Source organism: Tachysurus fulvidraco, chromosome 17 (genome assembly GCF_022655615.1).
Source record: "Tachysurus fulvidraco isolate hzauxx_2018 chromosome 17, HZAU_PFXX_2.0, whole genome shotgun sequence".
Lineage (NCBI taxonomy): Eukaryota > Metazoa > Chordata > Actinopteri > Siluriformes > Bagridae > Tachysurus > Tachysurus fulvidraco.
The window spans coordinates 11435766-11460991 of NC_062534.1; the positions used below are offsets into that span (position 1 = coordinate 11435766).

At 37.0% G+C, this 25226-nt stretch overlaps 2 protein-coding genes across 5 annotated transcripts; one reads left to right on the top strand and one right to left on the bottom strand.

Moving 5' to 3' along the window:
• Positions 1-3814: 3814 nt before the first annotated feature.
• On the top strand, positions 3815-13184 carry srpx2 (sushi-repeat containing protein X-linked 2). Of its 2 annotated transcripts, XM_027135927.2 has the most exons (11): positions 3817-4085; positions 4481-4695; positions 6195-6275; positions 7394-7585; positions 10512-10688; positions 10970-11093; positions 11167-11288; positions 11393-11572; positions 12110-12243; positions 12360-12481; positions 12608-13184. In XM_027135927.2, exons 4-11 carry the CDS (start codon positions 7435-7437, stop codon positions 12786-12788), a joined length of 1191 nt encoding a protein of 396 aa, XP_026991728.1. In that variant the 5' UTR covers positions 3817-4085; positions 4481-4695; positions 6195-6275; positions 7394-7434; the 3' UTR covers positions 12789-13184. The 2 variants fall into 2 exon arrangements, with proteins under 2 accessions (XP_026991727.1, XP_026991728.1); XM_027135926.2 differs by lacking the exon at positions 4481-4695 and having other exon boundaries at positions 3815-4085.
• sytl4 (synaptotagmin-like 4) lies at positions 11604-25134 on the bottom strand. 3 transcript variants are annotated; one of them, XM_047802038.1, is made up of 17 exons: positions 25008-25134; positions 22753-22890; positions 21350-21565; positions 21123-21232; positions 20808-20922; positions 19955-20071; positions 19773-19878; positions 19433-19529; positions 17590-17690; positions 17390-17482; positions 17127-17305; positions 15829-15931; positions 15062-15223; positions 14823-14928; positions 14055-14163; positions 13740-13948; positions 11604-13492 (listed from the first exon to the last, which is right to left on the bottom strand). In XM_047802038.1, exons 2-17 carry the CDS (start codon positions 22857-22859, stop codon positions 13350-13352), a joined length of 2073 nt encoding a protein of 690 aa, XP_047657994.1. In that variant the 5' UTR covers positions 22860-22890; positions 25008-25134; the 3' UTR covers positions 11604-13349. The 3 variants fall into 3 exon arrangements, with proteins under 3 accessions (XP_047657994.1, XP_047657995.1, XP_047657993.1); XM_047802039.1 differs by lacking the exon at positions 25008-25134 and having other exon boundaries at positions 17426-17482; positions 22753-23416; XM_047802037.1 differs by lacking the exon at positions 25008-25134 and having other exon boundaries at positions 22753-23415.
• Positions 25135-25226: the final 92 nt, after the last annotated feature.

Here is a 25226-nt window from a genome sequence, read left to right on the forward strand (position 1 = left end):
GACGGTAACATCAGAATGGATTCGGAAGTTTACAGAAACATTCTGTCTTTACAGAACTGCATTTAGCCTAATTGGTGGGAAGTTCATCATGCAGCAAGAGAATGACCTTAGACACAATATATCCAAACACAACAGTCCATATAGCATTGAAAGCCTCTACAGTTTACAATTACATTGCTCCAGTCATATGTACGTCTGCTTTTATATCTTCTTAAGATAGTACATCTCCTCTACTCATCACAGCATTGGGTTACTGTGACAAGTGAGGGTTTCATTTATTGGGACTGTGCAGAAGTTGTATGGTGGACTGGTCAATTAACAGTGTGCAGTTGCTTATTTGTACAGTAGACATATATTTATTTCTTATGTGCTATGGGTATACTGAATTTCTAAACTTTTTCCTAAACTGCTTCTTGCTGACCAGTATGACTCTCCAGAATAATGCAGAGGCATACCCAGAAATGTTTGAGTGTATTGCCATGGCATATGGATGCTCAAGGGGAGCTCTGTATTCAGGTGCAAGCCATCTGGCAGCCTGCAGTCTGCTACCCAGGAACCAGTTGGATTATGGGGTCATGCTGAGAGCCAGAGAATATCACCTTTGGAGAAAAAGAGGTTGGCTATTCACATATGCCCAATGACTCATTGACCCTTTGTGAGCACTGGATGAACTTGAACCTGATCATCCAGAAGCTCACCGAAAGGGTGGCACTGGAATAATTCATAACCCAACTGCTGGCAGGAATGTTGATATAGGTCCAGTGCCACCAACCAGACTCACTGTCCAACTATTGGTGGATTACATGTCTGTGTGTGCTGAGTTAGGACCATGGCATGCCATCCTGGATCATTGTCCCAGTGATGAACTGAGTGTGTATTATGTCATGAATGTCAGCTGGTCAACCCACTGTTCATCCCTTATGTGCTATTGTGCCATCTTCCTCTCTATAAAATGTACCTTAAAAGTGTTCATTAGAGCAGTCAGCATTTATGTTTCTTTACATTTATTCTGTTGGAGTTTGCAACATGATATCCCAAAGCATTGCTGCTGAGAACAATCTATGTGAATCTCATAGTGGAGACATTGTTAGAAATAATCTCCAAAGTTGGGATCCCGAAAGAGATGACTCAAACAAAAATCACTTATGTAATCCACACTACATAAGCTGTATAAATTAATTAAAACAATTAGCACCAGCATTTATTAACACTGGTTATCTGTAAACAGATTGGATAGATGGCTTACATATGGGCGCATGTGCCACAACATGTTTGGATTACACAATAAGCTATAGTACAAATTTTGGTGTGTGCAGAATATGTCATTGGCCTTTGAGACAGGCTAGCCTCATGGAGAATCCTGTTATGTAAGCAATTGCATGGGTAAAGGGATTGTATCAGGGCTTCTACATGTGTCATGGGCAGATGCATACTCAAATTTACAAAATTGCAGCCAAGACCCAAGACTAAAAAGGAAAGCAGACAGTTCCACATTTCCTAATTATTCACCAAAAAGGCCACTGAGCCTTTGTGGGGCCTTCTGCTTCACTCCGCTGACTTTTCTCTCCCTTTTTCAGTTCTCCAAGCCTGGAGGCATTGCATTAGTCAGTTTTAAAACCACATTCAATGATCTCCATATTGTCATACATTGAGGCACAGATAGTTTCTCTGCAGCTTTTTTTACTTGAAGGGTTTTGGTTTACATTTAGCGGCCAATGCAGCTACAAACATAGCATTCGTTGAGAGAGGCTCTGACTGTTTTATCAGCTCAGTATTAAATTGAATTTTTCTCATGCTCATGTCAGCATCAGCATTGCTGAGGAATAAGCATAAGGACAGACAGAATATTTTGACTCTGTTACGGTCAATGATGCAAAGGCAGTTGTCACATCTGTTGTCATGACGCCATCCATCTCTGGCCTCAGTATGGCATAATTACTCAGAGCCAAAGATGAGTATATAGTGGAAAGCAGCTTACGTAGTTCTAGGTGGGTCCAGTGCCACAAACTGTCATCGGAGGATCTTCTGGCAATGATCGCTGAAACAGGTGGCTAACCATTCTCTAAAATCCTTTTCTCCTCTTCACAGTGCTGAGGTGTCCCTCAAACCTAGTTTTCACACTGCTTTTCCCTCACACCCTGCTGATCCCACTATAATGTTCACCATACTCTGTCTCCACAAACTGGGAAGTTCCCATGCCCACCAGGACTTTTGAAATACCCAGGCATGTTGGCTAGTGTAGAAAGGAAGACTCCCTTGTTTACTCACTGTATCCTCATAAATGTCGATACAGTGAGTAAACAAGGGAGTACACATCAACATCAGGCTTTGGTGGACTTGGTAGTTCTAACCAGACCACCGTCTTTCAAAGCCTGATTGATGAATGTTCACAGGTTTCCTCTACTGCCAGACATCATTACATTTATGGTTGGTTGCACACTGGACCCCCAGTGGGCAGTGGCAGTGGGGCCATGGTCAAGCATTAGCTATAAAAAAAGGAAACAGATTAAACCAAAAATAAAAGAAGTACAATGTTTTTAAAAAGTTGAGTACTTCTCTTGAGTACTTCTTACCACCTACACATTAGGTTTTTACATGTACAAGCTGATATTTATATATAATTTACAGCATCAGTATACCTCACTCTGATAATGTACCTTCTGTGTTATACTTGTTCATTTGCACAATCACATTATGTAATATTTACAGTATTTGCATTGAGCTGGTCTCTGCTTCTCTATTCAACTCTGTACAATAATATATATGTACATTATATATTTGTATTTGCATTTCTGGTTAGATACTAACTGCATATCATTGGCCCTGTACTTGCACTCTGCACAATGGCAATAAAGTTGAATCAAATCTAATCTAATACTTGCATGGGGTATATGAAGCAGATGTTTTTGTGTAAAGTAAAGAAAACAATGTTTGATATTTTAACTTGCAATTATGTCCTGCAAATCAGAACTGTGCACCAATGGTAACTTGTTTACCACAAAAGGACTGAGAAAAAGAAGACAAATTTGTATACATTTTCTTATACCTGAACAATTTAGAATTTTTTTTTTTTTGTAGCATAGTCTCTTTTTGGGGCTGGATTTGAGCTGTAGCTGAAGTTCAGCTTGCAGCTTTGTTTCGAGCCCTATATCTAGTAACTATATCTAGTAACCATAATCTAGTTCTACCTCTTTTTCAAAGGGTCAAATACTTATTGAAGCAGTATTTAAAATGCAGATAGATAATTTATTGATTAGGGGTTGGGGTGGGGGTGTTTAATGTAATGTAACATTTGCATGGCTTGTTTGGTAGTGGAAATACTGACAAAATGGTGGATTACAGGAGATTTCCTTAGCTAGGTTTGCTTCACTGTCTGGTGGAAAGTGGAGATAGGAGGGGACAAAACAGCAAAGTGTATCCTTGCCTACCTTGTAAAAGAGTCACTGATTTAAAATGCTAGCATCCAGTCATTTGTAGCATCCAAGTTAATCAGTGTAGTAAAAACAGAATCAGCAATTAGAACTCAGTCAGTCATGACTACTCAGGTTTTAGATGAGCATCCCTGACCTCAGTAAAATTACTCAGCAAAAACTATAGTCACTGGACTATATTCCACTAAAAAAATTCAAGCTAATTGTAAATACTGCAGACTTACAGAGAGTCAATGACATTTTCATGCACAACTATATAGTTGCTCACTGATATTCTTTCGTGGAAATGCGTAATCTTCTGGGCCGTAATCGAATCTTTGTGAATCAATTGAGTCAAAACTCGCTTTGTGTGCTGATTCGGTTTGGAAGAATCGAATCAGCACACAAAGCGAGTTTTGACTCAATTGAATCACAAAGATTCGATGGTGGTGGTATAGTGGAACTGAGCTTTAATGCCCTAATCACTGTCATCCCGCACTGCGACTCTTCCCAAGCAAGGGTCTCCATTTCATTCCGAGAAACTTCCAGGCTTTTTTCGGGAGTGGTTTCGGTTCTTCTCACTGTTTCCACCAGAAGAGGATATGAAGAAATTCCCCGCTTTTCTGTTTGTGGAATTGTTTACAGTATATCAGGCTCTGGGACTCAGTTATGAAGGTAAGTTACAGAGCAAATGCATGGGTTCTGCTGCATAAGTAGAGTGAAAATGTGAACACTTCTGATATACTGTATATGTATTTATATTTATATAATAATAATAATAATAATAATAATAATAATAATAATAATAAAATGAACTAAAGCGGTAATCACATTGCAGTGTTCCAGTTCGTTTCTTTCTCATCATGCTTTCACTAAAGGGAAATACTTTTACAAGCCTTAATGCGATATGAAAAACAGCTGTTCTTTTTAAATCTGCTGATTTGACCGAATGGATAAGAATGAAACACAAGTCTAAGCGTCATTTGTTCTCCACAACTGTTTAAAGTAAGAAGACAGAATAGCAAAATCTCACAGTGTGATGTGATCCTCTCATTTTCTCAATTCTTTAGAAAAACAGTTGAATCTCTTATATAACTTTGAGATTTTCTTATGGAGGGCTTCAGGAAATGCCTCTGGAAATGCTGACTCTGCATAAAAAAGATGATCTAGGACCGGGATCTTTATCATTCTGAAGCTGCCATTTAAAGACTACCTGTTTGAATAGCCTTGAAACAATGCAATTCAATGTGTACTAGAAGAAATCTATAATCAAAACCATCGGATGGTAAGAACTTTTGAATTCTGACAGTATGATGTTGATAGAAGCGACTGCACAATATCTTCGGTCCCTTTGTGGTCTTTGTATCATTACCTCCCATATTATTTAGAGCTCAATCCCTTGTAATTAGTGACTCCTATCTGGCTGAAATGCTAAGTGTGGACATGCAGACCAGATGTGACCAGTCCCTGTTAACTCTTCAGAATAGGTTTAATTTGTCAGATCATTTTAAAACAATACAGTAAAGAAAGTAACAATTGTAATACTATATAGTTTAATAAATATTGTTATCATTTATATCACTGTAATTACAAATGGAGTTAGTCTTAGGTGTTTGCTTAAGGTAGACCAGAGTCATTGATGCAGACTGTGTCACAGTTTTGGTATGTAAGAATCTCTCAGTCATCAGACCACGGCATGTTTCCAGTCCCTTTGAGAACATGGAAAACTGGCATATAGTCCTCATGCTGAGACCACTGAAAAAGTGTTTGTCCAACCTCAAACTTTCTGTGACTGTTTAGACATCTGTAACTTACCCACAACATTCAGTCTTGAACAAAATCCCAAGTCATTCAATGATTTGGTAACAGATTTTGGCATAAGTTAACTGGTTTTAAAATCTAAAATACCCCTCACTCATGCCTCCAAAGCCACATTCCCAAAACCCATTCACATCCACTACATACTGTAGGTGAACACTAGTGCAAAGTCAGGAGTTTTCTGAGGTAACAGGCTACATTTCTGACAGCTGCTGGAATTTGAGTGGAAAAACTGTATTACAAAATTTGTTCAGAATAGGTTCAAACTAAAAGAAAAAATGTAAGTTTTCAAATTTCAGTTTTCAGTTTACTGTTATTAGTTAAAATATTACATTTGTATACACAAGTATACATATATATACACAAAATGCCCAAAAACACACTGTTGGAAATCTTTTAACCCGTTTTCAAATTTTCAGTGAAGGATATTGCTGTGTACAATTACTGCATTGATAAGACAATATACCACTCTGTTCAGAAAAGTCAGTTCTTCTTAGAGCTTTATTTCCACGGGTCTAAACTGAGCCCATTCTCAAGACAAGCTTCCAAATTTCCCCTGGACACTAAAGCAAAATGCCAAAACCGTACTTCCTGTAGTGACATGTAATTAGTCTGCAGTGTTTTCATTTGGAGTTTTGGTCTTGGGCTTTAAAAATAAGATAGACACTGAATAGGTAGCAAGAGTTAGACAATAAATACAAAAAAAGATTAAAAATGAAAAACAAAAAAGAAGTTTAGTAAAAGTGTAGTAAATTATGTCACTTCAAACATATTTTTCTTTATTAAACCAGATGTTTGTATAAATTAAAATTCTTTGGCTGCTGTGTTTTGCTTTAAACATATGCACTCTGTTACCTTCTTAATATACAGAACCTAGATTTTTATAACTCATTATAATTTTCTTCCAAAGTCACTGTTTTCACTGTTACCATCAGACAATATTTTTTCCCATTTATTTACTTACAGGCTCAGGGGCCATTTATCCCAACAGCAACAATGATGTGGTGCATGAGGAGACATATTACCCTCCAGAGCTGGACTACAAGTGTAAGTAACAAAATATAAAATTATCTGTAAAAAAGTATAATTAATAATAGTTAAAAATCAAATGTATATTACATTGGTTATTTTCACATACATTTAAACTAAAATGATCTAATTAAAGGAAATAATACTATGAACAAATGAGTTACATTTGTGAATATAAAGGTGATTTATTCTTACTTATGCCTGAACCATTACATCTGTAGGAGCTCATGAGCAAAGAACTCGTGACAATGACAAAATAACCTCAGGCAAAAAGAGTCTATCACACTTAACCGCTGCTATAGGTTTTAAATGTACTTTTGTTCAACTGTGTCCCATATAGCAGGCATGCTTCCCAAAGAGATAATAATGTTAACCAGGGTTGTCAGGTTTCAGGAAAATTTCTAGCTCAAAATCATAATTTCTAAGGGACACAAAGTTTCTGATGTACAGAAATGACCCACTCTATAAACCACATTTCCCCTTCCCAATCTTCAGTATATTTTACAACGATAATGGTTCTGTACACCATGAACACACTGTCTGAACTTACCATTTTGCCTTATAATTCGCAGAAATGGATTAGATTTTATTCAAAATATTTGCCGAATAATTAGCTGCTGAGTATTTTCAACCTAGCCTAGTTTGGCATAAACACAGTGAACCCTAGCAGCTCTTTCATTCACTCTCTGGTCTCCTGCTCCTCTAATGAAAATGTCCATAAAGTGAGCATGCGACGGTATGATTCCTGACCTGGTAGGGGTCTATTAGCAACAGTTTAAATAATTTGTCATTTAACAGAGGTAATTAGTATTTCAGCAGAATTGAAAGGGTATGAAGTTCCCTCATACTGTACCGCTATGGGTCAGATGAACCAACTTGCCATGAAGACAATCCTTCAAGTTCAGGCAGGTTATTTTGCTGATAATTAATTCACTGGGGATATACAGAATATTGGATGCTTTAAAATAGCTTTTGCTATAAATATAATATTGGATTGCTATAAAAATTAAATGATTAGAGCCAGGGTCAAAAGGCCATAACTTGTAGATGCAGAGAACAGAAAATTAGGATAAACAACACTGATCTGATTGAATCCATAACTGAACACTTACTTAAAATTTGCTCTATTTCTGCAGATCCCCATTGGTGTCAAACATTTAAACTACACAATGGGCACATGAAATGTTCGTCCCCACGTGGTGGGAACCATCGGAACACATTTGGCACACGGTGTTCACTGTCTTGTGAACAAGGATACAAGCTCCTGGGGCAATCATCTATACACTGCATGAGTGGCCGCCGCTGGTCAGGAACTGCTTACTGCCGGAGTAAGTGAACCACAAGCTGTGTTGTGACAATAATGCCAGTTTCCAGCTAGACATAAGATAATCGGTCCTCATCAGAGCTTGGATGTCTCGGGATCTAGCGTCATTTCTGACATTTGATAAGCTGGTCCCTTTAACGACTAGACTTTTTCAATCAACCTCTCCACCGTTATGCTTCTCCACTGTCATGTTTCATCTGTAATCCGTGGCACTGATTTCAAACCCCAAACTCTCTTTAGGGTTACTAATTCCTTTAGTGTCCTCAGGTGCAGTCTCTAGTTCATTTGAACCCTGTGAGGGTTCTAAACACAAAAACGTCTTAAATCACCAGAGGAATTTTGCCAAACTATATTTCTTGACTTATCTCAAAATCTAATGCATCTTTCTGCTTGCTTAATCTTGCCCTCATTCCTCTTCTAAAGAATTCTCTCTTTATCAACTCAGCCCCTAGCTTTTACTTTATGAACATATCACTTGATTGATGTTATAATCCTACAGCTCTTGAAAATACATGTCATGCCCAGATTTCCTTAGAAACCTGCTTTGCCCCCGCCTTACTTAAAAATATTGACCCATCAATTTCTTGATCTCGTTGTCACTTTCTGGGGTTATAGACTTATAGTTCTTGCTGGGATCAGTTCCTGGCTCTCATCATGTATCTGTGTTCATGTATTATCTTTAGGTAAACATTATATGTTCTCTCAAATAGAGTTTTCACTGTTGATATCCTCATTTGTGAATCTACCACATCCATACCATCACCTGCTGTTAAATTCAAGATATAACATTTGAGATATAGAAAATTATGGTTGAAGTTCTTAGCCCTGGTCTTTGGACCCTATTGTCCAAATGTATAGACCTCACTCTTAATGATGATAGTGTTATTATTTAACCCTCCTGTGTAGTGTGAAATCTGGATATTACCTGAGACATAAAATGTTGTTTCCTTCACTTGCCTTTGTAATATTACCTGCCTCTGCTACTTTTTTAAAGAAAAAGAAGAAAAATTTTACTTTGAGTTAAACTTTGGTTATCTAGCTTACTGCTTATTCCTCATTCATTTGCTTCATTCCTGAAGCAAAATTTTTTTTTTCAGATTTGCTTCAGCATTTAAAGTTTGTTACAGTACAGAAATTTCAGAGAAATCTGTTTGGCACATTGTCCAAATCTAATATAAAAATGCTGCAGTCAAAATATCGCTTCATTATAATGCCTGTACAATTTTACAAGAATATTTATTTCATAAGAAAAATTATTAAATTATTGTTAGAATATTAATAATATTTATGCACAGCATGTGTGAGCTACAGTCAGGGCCATAAACCATAAAAACATACAAACACTTTATTAGGAGCACCAGTATACCAGCTCATTTATGCAGTTATCCAATCAGCCAATCATGTGACAGCAGAGCGTTGCATAAAACCATGCACATACAGTTAGCGCTTCAGTTAATCTTCACATCAAACATCAGAATGGGGGAAGGATGTTAGTGCCAGATGGTTGGTTTGAGTATTTCAGAAACTGTTAATCTCCTGGGATTTTCACACATAACATTCTCTAGAGTTTACACAGAGCCCGAGCTTATATTGTGTGAGTGACAATTCTATGGGTGGAAATGTCTTTTTGATGAAAGGTCAAAATGGTCAGATTGTTTCAAACTGATATAGCATACAATAGGATACAGTTACTTTAATCACCCTTTACAACTGTGTTGAGCAGAAAAGCATCTCAGCATACAAAAAAACATCAAACCTTGATGGGCTACAATAGCAGAAGGCCATATTAGTTTCCACTCCTGTCAGTCAGGAACAAGAATCTGAGGCTATCATGGGCACAGACATGTAAACTGGGCTGTTTAAGAATTCAAACTCCAACAAAAACTGGGCTGTTCAAGAATAAAAAAAAATTCTGTGTTTTCAGTGCATTTGTGTCCATGACTATGCCCACGACAGCCCCAAATTCTTGTTCTTGACTGACAGACGTGGACCCTGCTGTCTTCTAATGCTGTTGTAGCCCATTCACCTCAAGGTTTGATGTGTTGTACTTTCTATTGCTTTTTTCTGTGTAGACTCTACAGACTGTCTGAAAATCTCAGGAGATCTGTTTCTTATGTACTCAAATCAGCCCATCTGGTTCCAACAAGCATGCCCCAGTTAAAGTCATAGGTATTGCACATTTTCATGTGAACATTAACTGAAGCTCTTGATCTGTATCTGCATGATTTTATACTGCTGCCACATGATTGAATGGCTGGATAACTTCTATAAATGTGCACATGTAAATGTATTCCTATTAAAGTAAATGCTGAGAGTATTTGCACACTGACAAGTTTTTATTTTCACTGTCAACCACAATACATTAGAGTTGCAATTAAATAATGATTTACTGTTAAATAAAAGCTTTACTGTGGTAGGAATGTTCCTGGCAGCCCTACCCAGAAGCTAACGGGCCGTTATTTAAAGTTAAACATTAAAATAAAAACCTGACATTTTGTGTGTTTTGACTTTCATCCATGTTTTCCTTCTTTCTTTCTTCTGGTCTCTCTATCAAGAAAATAAAAATACTCTGCCTGTGGTTTATATCTGTATTTGTAATCATTAGTTATCCCCTATTTTACAGTATCAAGTTGGAGACAGGTATTTTTTTATGTCTTGGCACTTTAATTTGTGAACATCAACTTACTTTTTTAATCTCTCCAGTGCTGCACTTCTATCTATGAAACTATGGCACTATGAAAACTATTTTCAACACTCCCTAAAGCTCTATATTTCACTGTATGCAGAGCCACACAATGGCAATAAAGGCTTTCTATTTCCAACTATAGTTCTGTTAACCTTTTTGCCATTTTAATACTACTACTACTACTACTACTACTACTACTACTAATATGTTTTACCGTTTTATCCTTCTACCCGTTTTCTCTCAGCCGTACGTTGCCGTGTCCTTCCATACATCCAGCATGGTACATACAGCTGCAGTAGGAGCTTTTTGGTTCACTCCAAATGTGACTACTCGTGCTTTCAAGGCTACCAGATTGAAGGGGATCGTTATCGTATTTGCCAGGCAGGGGGAAGTTGGAGTGGTGCAGAGCCAACATGTGCAGGTATATATGAACTAGTTTGATAGTTTTACCTTTACAAAATAAAAAAAAAATACATACACAGAACAACTAATAACTCTAATAATATAGATAATAGTTAATAATATGATAAGATATATTGGGTATTTTAAAATAAAAGTTCACATGATTAACAAAGGCATTCCTATAATCTCTATGGAAATTAAAGGGCACATTTGTACATTAGATACAAATTTCTTCAGATTTCTAATGTGGAAAACAGAGAACTGTATTGTTAATGTTGCAACAAACTTCAATTATTTCAGATCATGACCCCCCCCAACTGAAATGTCCTTTATCCAGAGTGAAGGTAGCAGAACCAGGAAAACTGACTGCCACGGTGTCCTGGGAGCGTCCCACTGCCACAGATACGACCGGCACGTCACTGCAGTACGTATAACATATTTTCTTCCTAAAAATAAAATTGGGGAATGGTAAACTAATGATGTTCATTCTTTCACAGGATTTTGAGAAATGGACCAGACTCAGGTTCGGAATTTACAGAAGGGCAGTATGTAATTCGCTACAAAGTCTATGACCAGGCCAGGAACATGGCCACCTGCAAGTTTACAGTGCATGTTGAAGGTATAATTGCAGGACTGACAATCAGATACACACTTTACAAAGCCCTGTGCTTTATAAACTTTATGTAACATATTAGCCTTATGCTATGGCTTCCTGCTCCACAGTCAGGAGATGTCCTTTGCTAAAGGCCCCATTGCATGGATACCTGAGCTGCTCATCCGACAACAATAATTATGGAGCTGTGTGCGAGTATCACTGTGATCCTGGTTATGAGAGGAGTGGCACCACCACCCGAGTCTGCCTGTTCAACCGCAGTTGGTCAGATCAAGCTGCAGAATGCACGTGTGAGTGAGGAAGAAGTGATTGATTTCTGGGAATGCAGCATGTGGCACTATTTTTATAGATACATGATTTATTTGATATACAAAATATTTTGTAATTTGCATATGATGATCATAGAAAAATAAAATTGCACATTTTCATAATGCATAAAATACTTTACACGGTGAAATAATGTTAATTTGCAGGGAACATTGGTGGATTGTATAGGAAACATCTGGTACACAGCTAGAATTGCTATAGAAAATGTATGTCTATTTTTAAAAATTATTTGAATACATTTTTCAATTGCAGTCTGTAATGTTTAAGCAGTCATATTTTGGCCATTATATATTTTTATTATGCAGATGTATTGTTTTCAATCATTGGGGGAAACACAAACTCATCTGCTACACAGTTTACATTCATTTCACTGTAGAGGATATATTCTTTGAGAGTGTGTTTTCCCCCAAAAGGAAACAAAATTCCTTGTTTGTTTATTTTTTGATAAGAGTCAATGTAATAAGGGTCACCCACTGCAAATGGTACTGTGCCTTAATTAGTGATGGAGATTAAAACTGATGTGAGGTCTGCTGGTGCTCTGCTCGACCAGTTCTATGAAAAGAGGAGACTCCTCATTGTGTCCACTCCAAGTGCAAGTGACCAATACTACAAGCTTCAGAACACCATGCTGCAGGTCTGTTACTTTTAAGGCTTCAATTAAATTATTTCCCATATATTAACCATATTTTCACATACATTAAATAAATACAATACAAATACATATCAACCATGTCAGTGTTAATCTCTTAGAGTGCTGGATGTGGGCTGGATCTTCGACATGTGACGGTGATTGAACTGATAGGAATTCCACCTCAAGAAGTGGGCCGAATTAAAGAGCAATTTCTAGAGCCAGAGGTCATTGAGGGTCTCAGGTTAGATGCATAACATATGCAGTATCACTTGCTATCATCTTAAAACACACTATAACTTGACTATTAAGGATAATCAATAGCATAAAAATGAAACGCTCTTCCGTTCTGTGTGTGGGTAAATTACAGGCAGGCTCTACACATCACCAGCTCCCACTTCAACATGGTGTTGCTTGATGAACTTGGTGTCGACCGTGAACGTTTCATTAACCCCACCACATCAGATGAACTCTACACTTACATTGAAGAGTATCTTCTCACAGAGGAGGAACAAGAGAGGCTGCAGCTAAACAGAGACCTTTGTGAATGAGACAGAAATGATCAACACTTCTAAGGGTCATGAACAGCAAAGCTGTGCTTTGTGAGGATTCTGCATTCTAAATGTATAGTGTTTGTCACACACATTGTAGATGTCAACATTATCCTATGTATTAACCAGATTCAGGTCCCTTTTATTGGTTGTGTTTTTAGACCTAAATGTATTTCATAATCTTCAGTATTTTGTACATATCACAGCTAACAGGAAGAGTGCAAAATATTATATACTATTTATTAAATGAATTGTATATAACTGTTTTAAAAAGCTGTGCATTGTAGTCAGGACCTACAATAACTGAGCTTTGTGCCATTACAGGCAGGAAATAATTCTAGCCTTAATAATTCTAATTTGAAAAATATTGCATTTTTTTTATGTTAATACATAAAAACGAAAAAAAAAAATTGCACCTGTTAGCTCTAAATCCAGTCCATAGCTCTAGTTAACTTGCCTGTGGTCACCTGGTCTGTAGTGTTTATAATATTGAAAATTGGAGTGTAGGATTTGATACCAAACCAGGTGCTCAGTACTAGTCTTGTCACATTGGCAGCATCTTTACTTTCGCTTGCCCATGGAGGAACGCAGGGGGAGACTGCCCTCTGCCCATGAATCTGGGAACTGCATCATCTTCTGCCACAAAGATGCTTCCTCTCCTGTTGAGTCAGCCACCCACTCCTGCTTCCCCTCCTTCAATCGCACTGCAGACATACACTAACATGACATTCTCTACAAAGCAGCCAGAGTCAAAAACAGTCCACCACACAGTAACACCACAGTATGCCATTGTAGCAAATAACTCTAATCAATGTAGTAAGTAATTACTAAGTTAAAGTATTATCTGTAATTTATGTGTACAAGAATCGTGTACTAGAATCAAATATAATGTAGTAATAATGGGGAAATGTTTCATCTGAATGATTAAAAGAAGCATAGCTAGACACACACCAGCTCCTGAGCTCAAACGCACTCCTCCCAGAAAATCATTGCTGGACATGGCCTCTCGGTCCCAGACTGTGAGCTCCAGACACATTCCCTTTAGCTGCTCCAGACACACATCTTTGTATACAAATGTGTGGTCGTAGTGTGGGTTCACCGTCTTCTTCACCACTTGTGTCTTTCTCTTCGTTGACTTGCCTGCAGACGGCAGCAGGTATCTGCACAGTATCATTATGGAAAACCAATTACAATTACCAATTATTTTAAAAAGTTTAACTTCATCAGGTAATGAAATGTTTATTAGAATGAATTTAATCCGGCAACCCTTTCACGAAGGAATCGGATGTGCCGCCTGCTTTCAATGCACAAAGATTTTTAGCCTCCTTTATTAACACATGGAGCTCTCCACCATCCTCTACTTTGGCTTTTTTGCCTGGTGACAAGGAACAAATTAAAAATAATAACTTCATTTCTCATTTGTCTTTACTGTGGCAGTGGTATGAAGTTACAATAACATTGTTGATACAAGTACTCATGACAATATTAAAAGAAAATATAAAATGTTTTTTTTTTTCATCAGACTGCTATCAGCAGTTGTTTAAGCAGATCTAAATTTTGTTGTTTGATCTGTGCCCTGTGCATGCAAATCTGTACTAAACCAAGAACAATTGAAAGTACACAAGCTTCTCACTTTTAAGAATTATCCTCAAATATAAAAATATATAAAGATGCAAGTGTCCTTATATACATTATAGCACTACAAATATCAATCTATTGTTAGCTACATTACAGATTTTTTAAGCAGTTGATATTAGGAAACATAAAAGCTATTTTGTACTGAATTGTACAGTTCCTTAAACATTTCATAGATACAGCAGACTTCTGTTGTATTCATACAGACCCTGGTCATACTGAACATCCATTTATGACACTTTGTAACATTAACAAATGTTTGACTTTGTAGTACACAATTGTAAAAGTAATGACTTAAAATATATGTAAACACCTTTGCCAGATTCTTTCTTTAAAGAAGTGCACATTTTGGTCAAGTAAAGAACTTGGAAGAAAAAAACTGGAGAGCTGTTCCCTCACCTCGTGGCTTTTCTCCAGCTGCCTTTGTACCTGTGACATACTTCAGAGAAATCACCAGTTCTCCTTTGTACTGGGAAAATGGTGACCGTGTCAAAGGACAGCTCACCTGCACACAGAAAATACTAACATTTAAAACTGCACAGTTTAATCAGATACAAAAGAAATACATAACACAAATTTACATAACACAACATGCGTGAACTACACTGAATTAGACCATTGCACATCTGTTACACTACCTTTCCTTTGAGTGTCAAACAGTCATCTTGGCCAGAATCAATGTCATGGCAGTCCATTGGTATCTCCACCTCACCGAGGAAAGCATTTCGCCCAAAGCGGTCATAATGCCAGACAGAGAGCTGAAGAGAACGACACACCAGCTGGGAGCGAGTGATGGAGTACTTGAAAGAAAATGAACAAAGAGAGGTAAATAATCTACATTATATTATTACAGAAGATCAACGATTGAATGTTGAGGCTTTGCTTTTGAAATAACGGGTTTAAACGGTGAAGTCTCATAAAAATTATAATTCAGCATAAATGGGGTATTGAAGTAGATTAAAAAGAAAGCAATTATAGTCTGAAATGAGATTGGAGTGAATGTATGCATTAACAGGTAATCAGTCAATAGTCAACCAATATAACTGTCAGGATTACAGACTTTTGGCCATGTGCCTTTGTCTGTTCTGTGTCACGTGTCTGCCTTGTTTATTCCTCCCGCCTCTGCACTGTTCCTTATGTGGTTAATTGTCATGTCTATTTAGCCGTTCCACTTTGCCTATGGAATCCTTGTCGTCTCATGTCATGTCTTTGTTGTCTTTTGTTGTGTCTGTATTTCGGTTTTTGTTTCTTTTAAGTTAATAAATCAGTTTATTTTAGCTATCCTGCATTTGAGTTTGTTTTTATCCCCGCATCCCTGACAACAACAATTACTTTTAAGTTTTTAAAGAAAGGTCATTGAATATATTTTCTTAAAAAGTATTGCAACATGTGAGAAAAGTATTACCTTTAAAGTCTCATTGTAACTGGGGTTGATTGTATTATGTTTGATGGCTGTTTTCCTCTTGCTCTGACGAGATTTGTCTGGTAGGAGGTAACATTTGACATACCTACAGTTTGGGACAAAGCAAAACAGCTGGAAAGATCACTGTGTGGTTTAAAACACAGAATTTAATTTAATATACACACAATTGTTCTTTTTCTCACAATCAGCACAGTGGTTCACATTTGCATTTAGATTATTAAAATAGTTTCTTAATGTGAATAGCTAAAATGTAAGACATATTGCAGATTATTTTTTCTTAATTTGGCTTAAATGAGTGACTCATACTCTCAGATACAGCTCAGAATGGACAACATTAAACCTTGTGGTGGATGAGCTACAACAGCAGAACACCAGGTTCCACTCCCATCAGCCAAGAACACGAAGGCACACAGAAAAACTTAGTAGATTAAACAGAAAAAAAAAACATCCAGTATTTTTCTAGCCTTCAGCTGTCTGGTTTTGGTGAGTCTGTGTCCATGAAGGCCTTAGATTCTTGCTCTTGGCTAACAGGAGTGGAACCAGATGTGGTCTTCTGCTGGTGTATCTTATCCACCACAAGCTTTACTTGAGTTACAAGAGTTACTATAGACCTTCCTATCAGCTCAGACCAGTCTGGTCGTTCTCCTCTAATGTGATCCCAGGAACAAGGTATTTCAGCCTGCAGACCCTCTGGTCACAACTCATTCCATCGTCACAGACATCACATTTTTCCCTATTCTGATGGATGATGTGAACATTAATGAAAGCTGCTGGCTTGTATATACATGCTTGTATGTCATATACTGCTGCCACACAATTGGCTGATTAGATAATTACATGAATGTGTACATGTACACGTGTGTTTCTAATAAAACACTCGGTAAAAACAAGTAAAAAACTCTCATGACAGTAAACAACATAAAAATAAAATAAATAACTCTGTGGTTATACAAAAGTACTTAACCTTTAGTGCTGGCTAGTAAGTATCGTAAGATTAAAATTTATTAGCTCATCTAATTCTGTCTGTATTTATGAGACATTTACCACCCCCTTTAATATACTTCCTGTTCTATTCCCACCCCAATCTCCCCCTTCCCCTAATTATACCTGCCTTGGATTTTACTTGTTACTACTTCCATTGTGACATAATTTTGTAAATCATAGTAAACATTAATAACATTGATTAACAGTGTAAAATGTGTAGACTTTTTTTTACAAAGAAACTTTTCATTAACTTTTTACTATTCAATTCGTAGTCATCATTATTGGTGTACACTTACGGGTTGCACTTCTTTTTGGCAGTGTCAGTGTAAGCCAACCCTCTGCACTCTTTGATCAAAACAGAGAGACTCTGCATGCTCTCATCATAGCGGAGAGAGAAGATGATGTCCCCACTGACATCCACAATGTCATAATCCCCTGCCTCACTGTATACACTCATCATGCTTCCCAGAGTGCTCTGCAAAAATGCAAAAACATTCTTGCAGGAGCTGGTTTAAATAAAAAAGGAGTTGTTCAATTAACAAGTAACATGGTATTTTACACTGGAGCCACGCATATTGGTGGTGCATTCACCCACAGTCCTTCTGTGAATGCTGACCAAGTTATCAATATCCTCTTCCTCCTCCTCTTCATCCTGCAGGAATATACCATAAGAAATACTGCATAAATGCCAAAGCAATATAGTTGAGGCATCCCATGAGACAGACTGCTATGTAAGTCAGTCAAAAAGAGAAAACTCACCATGTTTAGACCTGGAACTGACTTGCTCCTGTCTCCCATGGAGGCGACAGAGTTCTCAGTCCCATCATAGCGTACATCCATAACAGAGGCTGGCTTAAAATCTAAACAAACAAAGGAGTAGTTCAACTTTTCAGCTCTTTACTTTGCAGCAATGAGCTAAATGGATCCTATTGTGAACTCATGGGATTGATGGCTGGAGCCGCCCAGAGACTGTCATGCCTTGAACTATTGTTGTGTCAGTCAGCTTAAAGGTCTGGTCTGTATCAGCAATAATTCGAAGACTTTCACATGAAGGAATCACTGTTGAGTCCACGGTGAACTCAGAGTTTAAGATGACCCATTAGTTCCTCAGGAGCTCTTGGCTGCACTATTATAAACCGTTGTAGAAAGGGCATTATTAACATTTACAATATTTACTGTAGAGTGTCACCCAAATGAGGATGGGTTCCCTTCTGTGCCTGGTTTCTCTTAAGGTTTCTTCCTCATATCATCTCAGGGAGTTTTTCCTCATTGCCACAATATTTTTAAATTAATTTTACACTTTATATGTATGTATGTATGTATGTATGTATGTATGTATGTATGTATGTATGTATGTATTTATTTAATTCATATTTTTATTCTTATTATATATATATGTTTATTTTCCCCCTTCTGGTTCTATACTTCTAAAAAGCTGCTTTGAGACAATGTGAATTGTTAAATGCACTATACAAATAAACTGATTTGAATTTAACCTTTTGAATAAAACCAGAAAACACATCGTAAATTCATTGTGAATTCAAGAGTTGTTTAGGATATGATACCTAATATATCTCTTTTTATTCATATGTCTAATCATGTAATTAACATGTCACAGTGATTGATGTTTATGATTTTTTGAGAAATATAAAATTTTAAAAGCATATTTTATCAGGAGCGTGTCCATAACCAGTGAAACAACATGTTCTAAGCTTCACACCAAGGGCTGGGTTATTCTGCCAGAAACAAATACACTTTATTGCCAAAGGTTTTGGGACACCTCTCCAAATCATTGAATTCAGGTGTTCCAATCACTTCCATGGCCACAGTTGTTTAAAATCAAGCACCAAGCACGCAGACTGCTTCTACGTACATTTTTCTAAAGAATGAGTGTCTCTCTGCTTAATAGGTTGCTGTCAATTCGTGAGATTTTCTCAATACTAAATATTTCATGGTGAACTTTTAGTGGTATTATAACAAATTGGAAACAGTTTGGAACAACAATAGCAGCCATGAAGTGATAAATCACAGAGCGAGGTCTGTGCATGCTGAGGTGCACAGTAGTCACAAAATTCTGCAGTTCGTGTAAAGGCAGATGTCCCTAAACTTCTGCCAATATAGTATATGTTTAAATACACTAGCCACAGTCTATTACAATATCTGGGTTTATTTAGAAAATCTCGTTTGGGCTAAAGGGAGAGTGGAAGAAGGGGACAATGCATCCTTAAGCTGACAAATGCACTGAGATGCACTGAAAAAAACAAAAAGTGTAAAAAATTCCCTCCTCAAACAGAGTGAAGCCTTCTGTTTAAAATTAAGTTCTTTCATTTTGATTTTCCCTTTGTTCCCTACTATATCATTAAGCAGTTTTTCTAAGAGGTTTGCTGGATAAATTGGATACAGGAATGTAGAATTTTTAGACTTAGATTTAGTTGAAATCACAGGTGCTGCCAACAAAAACAAAACAACTCCAATGTCCAGTAATGCAAACTATCAGTTAAAATTAGTCAGTTATGGTTAGTTCGAGAACAGCTGATATTACTGGAATGATATATTTTTAAAGAATATTTAATGTGGGCGAAATAAAAAAAAAAAACATTACCTGATATTTTGTGCACTCTTCTTACACTCTTCTTGAAAAGGCCATCAACATCATTCAAGGACTCCGGGGATGTATTAATTTGATGAACTAAAGATGACTTTAAAAAGTAAAAAGAGAGATTATGGTATGCAAGTAAAAAAATGGAAACAAATTCAGTGTAGTGATGTCAGGCTAAATAAAGTCACAGTTATGCCCCAGTGTTTCACTGCACTTTGTAATAAGCCAAGATGTAGGGACAGGAGACTTAGATCAGGAAAAAAACACCATCACCAAAGTGCAGTGCTGTGTCCATCAATACTTATATAAATGGCTGGAGAGTCAGGCATGTTTGTTCACTCACAGTTTCAGTGCCTACAGAGGATCCAGAAGGACTGTGGGGTTTAGTGGAAGAGGACACACTTGATGCGTTAGAAAGTGATTCACTCGTCCTGTTCACCACCTCGTTTCTAAATTCAAAGAGATTCTGTTTGATGTGCTCACAAATAAATACACAATATTTTCTTGTTCAGTAGTTAGGTAAACCTGCATGTCTGTGCCGATGGAGTACTGCAAACAGAGTCGGTGTCAGCACGGCTACTGCTGAGGCTGGCAGTCTCTACCGTATCTGTTTCACTCTGCTGCAGGCGTTCACCGGATGGGCTGAGTGCAGATGCAAGGGATAAAAATATCAAAAGTATATGATCTATGAATATGCAACGATAGATCAGAATTTCAGCTTTCATTTCCTGATATTTATACAGATACCAGATAAACGTCAAATAGTTGAAAATAAATAAAATAACAAATTTCAAATAAAAAAACAACAACATTCCAATAATTTGTTAAGGGTCTGTCTGTCCATCTGTTCCGGAATGATGACAATGCCACTGTGCACAAAGTCCATAAAGACATAGGTTATTATAGGTTGGCATATGGACTGTGGAATATAATCTTCCGAGGAAAAAAAATCATGAATAATTCCGAGCACCATGGTGGAAGTAGCAAGATAATGACTTTATACATACATACAAATAAGAACAGAAATCACTGAAGAACCCAAAAATCTGTGTTTACAAAGGCCATTTTAAGGTTTGGAATTCTTTAAAGTGGTTAGTAGAAAACATCTGAATCTACATTGAAAAGGACAGTCTACATGCACCAACCTATACAGGAACTTGGATTGTTCAACATGGAGATGTATTCCAAGTATGAAGCTCAGAGTCATTATTCTCTCCCTCGTTTCATGGGGATTTCTCTTAATAAGGTGCTGACAATTTTAAAAACAAATGTTTATCAGGGCAAATACAACAAATAAAAAGTAATGTAATACATAAATTATATATACTGCTGCCCTATATACTGAAATCTTGCCCACCTTTTCACCTGGTGGGTTTACCTTTTATTTCCCAGAGCAAGATCCTTCAGTCTGGGCCTTGGAACTGGTAAAGTCTGGCTGGAGTTCAACTCTGGACTGTTCAGCAGCACTTCCCCTGTAGTTTCACGCTTCTTTGCTGAGAGGGCAAAGGAACTTATTAGTCTTATACTTTTGTTTTTAAGTAATTGTATTGTGTCTACAGTTTCCAGTACCTACCAAACAGCCTTTGTCAATATTAGAAATTACAGTTCAACAGTTATTTATCTTTTGCATCCGCTGTCTCTAAAATATAGTAAAAGCACAGTTGATTGTCTGGTATCTGTTTCCTGCACTTACTTGGAGGCCGCTTCCTGAGGGAGGCTCGCACTATATCATGTCCTGGAGCTGTGGAAAAACGGTTAACCCTCTGATCATAGAACCAATCGCCTGTGCACATCTTTAGGTCTCTGGGAAGAAAGATCAAAAAAGTACTTCTATTAACCATTAACCTGTTCCATTAAAACCAAGGGACTGAGCTCAGCTCAGCCTGAACTAAGAGGAATGCATTATATGTTTGTACTCACGCCTCTTTGGCACACACACTGCACAGCCAGAAGTCTTTGCCACGGACCGAGCGACAGTTTCGGCACACTTGGTGTTTACACACTGGGCACTGGTCGGAGTTGGCAACTAGACGACCTAGGGGCTCCTGACATCGTCCACAGCTGTGCTCGCTGTAGCTGCCATTGCTGCGCTTAGCTCCCTTCCTCCTGATATTCAGCAACTCTGCTTTCAGTCTCCTATATAGCAAAAGGTTTGGAATTGGAAGATGTATCTTTCTCTATATGATATTTATTTTTTACCAGTTTTTCAGTCTCACCTCTATTATTAATTTCAATATAAAATCAACAATTATACACATGACTTTTTTTGAAATATGGATAATCTTCATCGCTCAGAATTTTAAGTAATATTAGCTGAGGACATACCACTCTTCTACTAGCATGTTTTACAAAATAACCAAGACACTTCAACAAAAACCTTTATGTTGTGGAACAAAAATACGATAAAAATGAGAGAACAGTAACCAGTCCACTAATTTCTCATACTGCTGTGGTGTGATCTTGGTCTACATTTATTCTAATCTGAGGTAAATGTAGTGGGCGTCAAAGTTATTACTAAGAAGCCCAAAGAAAGTGGAAGTATCAATGTGAGAAACAGTGGTGTAAGCAGATGTGCTGAATTTATTAAAAACCTCTATGCTTCCTAGTAATTTCTGACAGCTGTAACCCTTTAAATTTTTAATTGTAATCTTATTTTGTGCTTCATTGGTTGCTACCATAATTGCAATTTTGATCACTCAAAAAAAAAAAAAAGGTTTTTGTGTTGAAGTGCCAATGGCATATCCACAGCTAATATTACTTTACATTTTGAGCGATTGAAGATTAACAATATTTCTGAAAAAAAAATTGTTCAAATTTTCCACTAATTCAAAAATTCTTCTCTAATTTTAGTCTTTTTTTGTATATATTTTACAGTTATGTATTTGGATTTTAAAAAGGAGACTTAATTGGAAGGCACCACTGTGTAGGATAAATAATAATAATAATAATAATAATAATAATAATAATAATACTTTATTTTATAAAGCACTTTTAAATAGCTGAAGCTGAACACAAAGTGATGTACATCATAAAATACAGACAATAAAATAATTAAATAGTAACAAAATAAAATAACAGCAATAATTAATAATTAAACAAAAAACAGGGAATAGAAATACGTTTTCAACTGGTTTGTAAACAAGGAAACAGTGGGTGACTGTCATAACATACTATTTTTTCTATTTGCATGCAAGTGTGCAAATACATCTGCACATGTCAGTACAAACAGCTGTAGGTATCCAATATTAATAAAAGCACAGGGCCCAGATAATTCTGAGAACAGACTCTTAAATAAAACATTGTGGTGAACATTTAGCACTTACTTTACTCGCTGTTCCTCTATCTGTCTTAGCTCTTCATCGCGATGCAGCACCTTTAAGATCAGATCCCTCTCTGAGTCAGTCAAAAAGGACATGTTGATGGTCTCCATGGCTTGCACCAGCTCAAACTTTCTAAGCTTGCTGTTAACTCACCAAAAAAAGAAAAGAAACATAACCCCAGAAAATGTATACTAATCCTTAAGTGAAGAACTAGAAAAAACCATTAGTAGGTCTATATGCCTGCAGCAACAAAAGAAGAGTCAATGTTTAAGAATATAATATTTACACTGCATTCAATATTTAAACAAAAATGGCTTGGGATGTTTTTCTGCTAGTTAAATAATGATGTAATCCTGGTGATACAAAAGGCACACACAACTAATTACATTTGAAGATAACAACAAACTAGCTTTGTTACTGATCTTGTCTGAGCTGTAATAAAGCTTTGTCTTCAAATAAGCTGTAATGAAGCTTCGTCTTCATATAAATTTAATTCAATTTTCCCAAAGTGGCCTACAGGATGAACACAGTAGTGGTTTCTTACTGCCATCTTTCGTCTCAGAAGAGCAGACTAAAGAAGCAGTACAGTATATGGAAAGCACTGTCCCGAGATGCATTAGCACACCAATTGCAAAAGAAAATTAGGTTTAAATATTATCGAAATGCCAATGGTTTACCATTTTATTAATGATTGTTTACACCTCCTGTAGTTTATATATATATATATATATATATATATATATATATATATATATATATATATATATATATATATATATATATATATATATAAACTTTAGCCAATTGTTTATAACCAAATATAGACAAAGAAATAAAAACTGAGACAAAATGTAACTGTTAATACAAAGTGTGTTGATGTGAGGTTTTGTTATGTTTCTTTTATTGATATTTTTGTCATTTTACGTTTTGCAGAAAGGCACCTGTACTAATGCCTAAAGTCAACAAAATATCTCTAATGTCAACAGAAATGACACTTGTACTAGCAGTGTGACTGAGTGCGCATGTGCATGTTTGAGATTACACACACAGTAGCAGTCCATGCTGTTTAGAAAAAGGGCAGAAACTTGGGAACATTGCAGATCTAACAAGAATGTTGTGGGATGTAGTAGCCTAGTGGTTAAGGTGTTGGAGTACTAATCTGTGTTAGACTATGAATCGGGAAAGGTTGTGAGTTCGAATCCTGGGTCCACCTATGTTGCCACTGCTGGGCTCCTGAGCAAGGCCTTTAACCCTCAATTGCTTAGTTGTATAAATAAAAAAATTGTAAGTCATTCTGGATAAAAGTGCCTACTAACAAGAGGAGATTCTTTATTCACTCACTCTTTGAAGAGCAGGTACTTATACTTTCAAAACTAGTATTGTATTTGCATGTCGGCCACAAACAAATTTGTATGCCCAACTCATGGGACATTTACATATGGTGGTTATAAATGTCAAATGGATTAAAAAGTTACCACGTTCGCATGGGCAGCACGAGCTGGGGACGCAGCCAGGGCTACAAGCTTTGGGATGAATTCAGACATCATCTGGTTCTGAAAAACTATGTGAATTATGTGTAGAACTTTGTGAAGAATGTTCAGATACTAAACAGCACAGATCTGCAGCAGATAAACTGTACCAGGCAGTGCAGTGAAAAGGAAAAGCAAACATCCCAGAGTTCCCTCCCTGTAAAGACACAAGTTCGGGTGGAGTCCTTTGGTTAACATTTATTTAATGATGTCGCTTTGGGTGGTTAATAATCACTCAGTTATACACCAGACTTTACTAAGCAAAGTGTGAGGAAATGACAAAAATAAGCAGCCAGCCGTAAAGAGAAACTGGTTTGAGGGACATATCCTATAACATGATTAATGCCAAGGTTTTTCCTCATTGTTTAACACTTGTGGAAAGGTGAGAAAGAGTGAGAAGTAAACAATACACCAGGAAAGCTCAACACATTGCTAAGGGCACAGATGAAGCTGGTGTGTTTGTGGATGAAGTTAAAGAAGTTAAAACACCAACATAAGGTGAATTCATCTGATTAGTCTCACAGACACACCGCAAAATTATAGAATATAAACAAAGTTCTCATGAATACGATGTGAAGAAGTCAGAGGAAAACACACACACAACACACATAATCCACACTGGTCATCTGTAACGTTTAAATCAACTACAGCAGCTACTGCGTCTACCGCTACGTCCCTAATCGCCTATTATACGCCCTAAGAAGTAACTTTTAATTGTGGTTCACTTACCGACGTTTGCTGAGTTTTTATGCACTTCTGCGTCCTTACGAGCGTCCAGGTCTGGGTAAAAGAAAAAGTGTGTACAATGCCGGAAGATGGGAAAACTCCCCCCACCTCTCTCTCTCTCCCACACACACACACACACACACACACACACACACACACACACACACACACACACACACACACACACACACACACACACACACACACACACACACACACACA

Bases quoted from the DNA above. Each gene is read 5' to 3' on its own strand.
- srpx2 (XM_027135926.2), top strand. From the start codon at position 4,013: ATGAAGAAATTCCCCGCTTTTCTGTTTGTGGAATTGTTTACAGTATAT. The intron at 4,086-6,194 runs GTAAGTTACAGA...ATTTACTTACAG, and splicing joins TCTGGGACTCAGTTATGAAG to GCTCAGGGGCCATTTATCCC. The intron at 11,289-11,392 runs GTATAATTGCAG...CCTGCTCCACAG, and splicing joins GTTTACAGTGCATGTTGAAG to TCAGGAGATGTCCTTTGCTA.
- sytl4 (XM_047802038.1), bottom strand. From the start codon at position 22,859: ATGGAGACCATCAACATGTCCTTTTTGACTGACTCAGAGAGGGATCTG. The intron at 19,879-19,954 runs GTTTACCTAACT...CTTTGAATTTAG, and splicing joins CCATCGGCACAGACATGCAG to AAACGAGGTGGTGAACAGGA. The intron at 17,691-19,432 runs GTAATGTTTTTT...TTGTTTGTTTAG, and splicing joins AAGAGTGCACAAAATATCAG to ATTTTAAGCCAGCCTCTGTT.